The sequence below is a fragment of the Pseudomyrmex gracilis genome, unplaced genomic scaffold (genome assembly GCF_002006095.1).
Source record: "Pseudomyrmex gracilis isolate BER0280 unplaced genomic scaffold, ASM200609v1 scaffold_280, whole genome shotgun sequence".
In the NCBI taxonomy this organism is placed as follows: domain Eukaryota; kingdom Metazoa; phylum Arthropoda; class Insecta; order Hymenoptera; family Formicidae; genus Pseudomyrmex; species Pseudomyrmex gracilis.
In genome coordinates, this window is record NW_018020864.1 from 152,299 (window position 1) to 157,841 (window position 5,543).

General features: G+C 31.5%; 1 protein-coding gene across 1 annotated transcript; it reads right to left on the bottom strand.

The window, feature by feature from the left end:
* Window positions 1-2,477: 2,477 nt before the first annotated feature.
* On the bottom strand, window positions 2,478-4,102 carry LOC109859736. The gene is made up of 3 exons (XM_020438271.1): window positions 3,996-4,102; window positions 3,068-3,259; window positions 2,478-2,784 (listed from the first exon to the last, which is right to left on the bottom strand). The coding sequence occupies exons 2-3, from the start codon at window positions 3,250-3,252 to the stop codon at window positions 2,478-2,480; spliced, it is 492 nt and encodes a 163-aa protein (XP_020293860.1). The 5' UTR covers window positions 3,253-3,259; window positions 3,996-4,102.
* Window positions 4,103-5,543: the final 1,441 nt, after the last annotated feature.

Genomic DNA, 5,543 nt, shown 5'->3' on the forward strand with positions numbered 1-5,543 from the left:
AATGATGTTTCTTTAACCATCAAAATTCTATCACAATTGTGTGTGACTAACGTAGTCAATAAAATTGCTGCTTTCTGCTTAAAAACTGCAAGTTGATTGGCTATACATTTTTTGAACCAAAATCTCGGACCGATTTCTAGCAACATGGATCATGAATGTTGGACTTAAACATTTACTATACACATGGTGTAGAGATGGCGCCACACGAAGTATAATATGTATAAAATTAAGCGATGTATTATACTGTACAATACCAAGTATAATACAATGTAAAATACCTCACGTATAATACGTGCCCAACCCTGCAAATCATATTCTGAGTGTTTCATTAGATTGTTTTGTGTCGTACGTATTGCTGTAATTTAGTGTAAATACGTACATAAGCTTGGAAATAATTTTATATACATGATGATATGATAAGGTTATAGAAGGAAATTGTATAAGAAAAAATTTATGCTGAGTTTTGACATTTTAAAAAACAACAGCAAACCCTTAAGCCTATGTCACACTACGGATTTGGATTGAAATTGGATTGCAATTTGGCCAATCAGAGCGAAGATCAGTAACTTAAGATTGGTTTTCTTTCTTCTGATTGGTCAAATCTCAATCCAATAAGAGTTTGCTGTTGTTCTTTAAAATGTCAAAACTCACCATAAATTTTTTGTTATACAAATTTTCTTCTATAACCTTATCATATCATTATGTATATAAAATTATTTCTAAGCTTCTGTACGTATTTACACTGAATTACAGCAATACGTACGACACAAAACAATGTAATGAAACACTCAGAATATGATTTTGTCTAATTGATGCACAAAAAGTAATATTGTGATGATGTGTATTTGCTACCATATACTATCATTATGAATGAAAAACAAGTTCAAAAAAACATTATATACCCATTTTCAAAAGCTTTCTGTATTTATTTGCTTCTGTAGAAGCGCTTTTAATGTTGTGCAGTAAATAAAATTAAAAAATAAAGAAATTTAGGTTATAAAAACGTCGGTTTACAGGTCTCTATAGTCGGTATCCAGTACCGCCTTAAGAGGATGCTGAACCGCTGGCAAAAGTTCGCTCAGCTGCTACTCAACCGCTATGCTATCGGATAGGTGGCGCCATCTCTCGATACCGAATCAAACCAAAACAAGAATAAATGACATGAGAGAGCCAAGGATAGACATATGTTTCTCTCTGACGCTTCTGCTAAAATTGTACTAATCGTATTTCCAAGTTTTCTTGTCTAACAAGGCTTCAAAATCTTTTTTGAAGCACTCAAAATATTCGTCTATGTTTCTAGTTTGGGATAAAGGTATTTTTATGTGGATTTATATGGCCAATTTTGAATATAAAGTAAGAAATGTAGTTTCNGTAATAACAGTCTAAAAACTTTTTTTTGTTTTTTTTAAATTTTTAGGCTTTATCACATTCTTTATTATATTTTCTATATTTTTGGAGAAGCATTTTTTATTCTGATTCATAGTTTTTACAAAAAGTCGNAAATACAAAGTGATGGTAAAACAAGACGGTTAAATATTCTCTTAAGAAAGTGGAAAAGAAGAAAAGAGAAGGTAACTCCCCGATCTGTTGCGGAGATGCGCAGTACCAGGAGCAGACAACTGTTATTTTTTGATAACAGATCTGCTGAACAGATTTGAATTGGTATCGTAACCAAAACAATTATTCAAGTTTCCATTCCGTTTATTTGTAAGAAAACTAAACTAAAACTAAACATAGAAATGGAATCGAACACAAGAAAGCGCTCATTGTGGTGGAAGATGGTGCGATCTATAAAGTAACTTGCGAAAGTTACGAGGAAAAGAGACAATTATATATAGGTGAGTTCTTTCTCAATCATCCTTATTCCTGTGGATTGTTTGTTTCTCGGCTTGCTTATAATCTTCAAGATCTTTTATTTTCTCTTTTAGACAAGACTTACCGTGATATAGTTTTTTTACCTTGACAGGAGTAAAACCTATAAATTTCATCAATGAGAATATGCAAGTTCAGGTTTGTCATGTTTTTATTTGACTTAAATGTTTTGAGGTAGAGTGTGGTTGGCCTAACAATGCGATGGTCATTAATTTCCATGCTTAATGTTTTGCAAGTAATTAAACAGAAGAGCATTGACGCGAAAGAGAAACTCGATTTCAAAAAGAGAAGAATAGAATATGCAGAGGCAGGTGAACAAGTACACAACAGAAGCAGTTGTGTGCACATTTCTAACGTTCCAGACGATCTGTCCACCGCTTTCTTGTTCGATTCTATTTCCATGTTTAATTTTAGTTTAGTTTTCTTACAAATAAACGGAAACTTGAATAAGTGTTTTGGTTACGATACCAATTCAAATCTGTTCAGCAGATCTGTTATCAACATATAACAGATGTCTGCTTCTGGTACTGCGCATCTCCGCAACAGATCGGAAAGCCACCTTCTTTTTTCTTCTTTTCCACTTTCTTAACTTCTTTCAATTCCTGCTATTCCTGCAGTTCAATTTCTGTATTAGGTCGGTCCATTTCGGTTAAATGGACACAGCCCAACTGTTGCACAACAGTTGAGATAGGATCAGTTCTAATTGGATCTTTTTTTTGTCTGTGAATTCCTGTATTGTTTTCATGTAGATTGCGTTCACTTTTTTTNGAGTCTACATGTTTTGTAAGTTGTTTCAAAAATTCATAATATTGAATAAGTTCAAAAACATTATGTTTTTCATAATCTTCTTCTTCATCTTCGTATTTAGGCTCTGCTAATAGACGTGCAACATTGAAGTTCTCATNTCTACATCTATATGTTATAACATACAATTGTTAGAATTTATTACATTCATACTTTTTAATTTATGTACAGACAACAAAAGTTATCAAAAAAGATAAGTTTTACTAAAATGCATTAATTACTAATTAACAGCTAACATATGTTATATTATTAAAGGTTTTTAATACAAGTACACTTTAGATCTTTAATAGATTTATTATTACATGAGCATGGCCATACATATGCTTCTAACAAAAAATATAAAATNTAATTGCATAAATAATTTATATATTACTATTTATAATATACATACCTTTTTCTAAGTTCTAACATGTGGTATCTTGTTATGTCTTTTCGTCTGTTCTTGTAAGACGATATCCAATCCGGATCTAATCTAAGATTTTTTTTCTTGATTGGATTTTTATAAAATGTTTGACGAATATGTTCTCTTTCACTAACTTTGCTTTTAGCATGATCTTCTGATACTTCTGTTGTCATCTTTATACTGGTAGTTAAATAAACAAAACAAATATTTTATATAATTACATTCTCTTTGATAATAAAATGTGCGCAGATAAGTTTTGTTAATGGAAAAAAACCTGTTATGGTTAGGTTAGGTTANTGATGAAAAAACTATAATTTCACCATTTCTGTCATGTGTTACAGATTGTACTTTGATGACTCAGTAAGAGAAAAACAAGATATGATAGAAAAAAGAACAAGATAGTTTAGGATGTTTTTCAAAGATTACCGATCACATGTTCAGAAAACTCAACAGGTATACAATGGTTGAAAGATTCTCACTTACGATAAAACTAATTCTCAAAAATTATCACAAAATTATAATCTAGTACAATTACAAGTGATAATCTCTCAACTATTTTCTGAACGTAACTAGTTAAAAATCTCTGATTTATATCTAAACTTTGCCACTTAGATACATAAACGGTATACTCAATAATTATACGGAGAGAAGATTTATCAAAGTTTACAATGTTTACGTTCAAACAAATAATCAAAGAAATTAGAACATGACTTAAGTATATGTTAAATATATGAAATTCAAACTATAATTGACAAAAAATGCACAATAAGTATTAAAATTGAGAAAACTAACTGAAATAAAATTATCATATATTAGTGTTCGAAACTTTACAAAATCCTTATTTCTCTTATTTCGCGACATATCGTTATTTGTTATTAGTTATTTCTTTACGTTCTTATTACTAATTTTTTCTTACGTTTTTTTATCTCTTCTGCATCAAAGGTGACCACACTTTGCCTATGCCTGATCAAAAGTAACCCCTGCGCCAAGGTAACCGTTAAGCCTATGACACACTACGGATTGGGATTGAGATTGGATTGAAATTTGACCAATCAGAAGAAAGAAAACCAATCCTAAGTTTAGTGATCTTTGCTCTAATTGGCCAAATTGCAATCCAATCTCAATCCTAATTCGTAGTGTGACATAGGCTTTACAGTGTTCCGATATTGGAGAGGCTGCGCATGCGCGACGAAATCCGAGAGAATCCAGTAACGTATCTATAAAGATGCGCGGTAGTTTTAGCGGGAGGCTAGCTAGCGGGAGATAGCTTAAATATAACTTTTTTATTTGTTATAACATATTTTATTTTTAAAACTTGGAAGTTTAATATTGTTTACGTAATAACAATGGTTTTTATAAAAATTAAATATATATATAATAATTAATATATATTAATATTAAAAATTATTTTTATATTATGTATATTTTTGTTTTTGTAAGTAATTAATTGTTTGTAATTAGTTGCATTGTTTTTTTAATAATGTGCAATATGTTTTTGTTATATGGATACTGGTAAGGTTTTTGGCAGTTTTCCTTACTCAAGCAACAAATGTTGGTATCCAATAAAATTTTTGCTTAATAAATAACTTTTTTAAACGCTATTTTGTTTATTTGTAAAATGATTTTTTACCTATATCCTTTTTCTTTATTTTTATACACTGTACAGTAGTGTATAATTTATATTTGTAATATAATAAGATAATAGTAATAAATTCAATTATATTAGTAAAATAACTAACTTTATGTAAATATATATTTTGTATTATAAACGTGTGTCACCTTTATATTTACATTTTTTTTTAAATTTTAAATGCAATAATCGGTTCCAGTGACAGTACCTTATATTACTTGTTTTAGATACTTTTGTGACGTTATAAACGCCGCGCATGCGCGTACAGCCTTTCCAATATCGGAACACTGAGGTAACCAGTGATGAAAGATCGAGCTCGCAGCAACAAGAGGTCTGTTCTTTTTCCATAATTTGGCTGCACTAGTTCACAGTTTATCTTCTTCCTTTGAATATAGATAAAAAAAAGATAGACTGTGAACTAGTGCACCCAATGTATGGAAAAAGAACAGACCTAAGAGTATCGAAGCCAATCGAAGCGGTGATGGCACGCGCACGAGCGAGAACCGCCAATCACAGACGACGATTCTTGGAGTGCGTTCCGTTTCACGCAGTAGCGCGCTTTTATCTATAGTACAGGTCACATATAGTATAGACAAATGCGCGCAAATGCATGAAACGAAACGCAGCTTTGCTCTTTGTTTCTCACTGAATACTGAACAAAGACAGAATGACTTTTGTGTCGACTTGTGTCGATTGGGTGTGTTTAGCCGAAGCTAGCGCTACGTAGCGCTACGTAGCGGCTTCATGTAGCAGTTGCAATTGCTGCGTTACTTCTGCTGGACAGTATGGCTACGCGTAGCATGTTCTAAGTAGTGGCCGCCATTTACAATAATA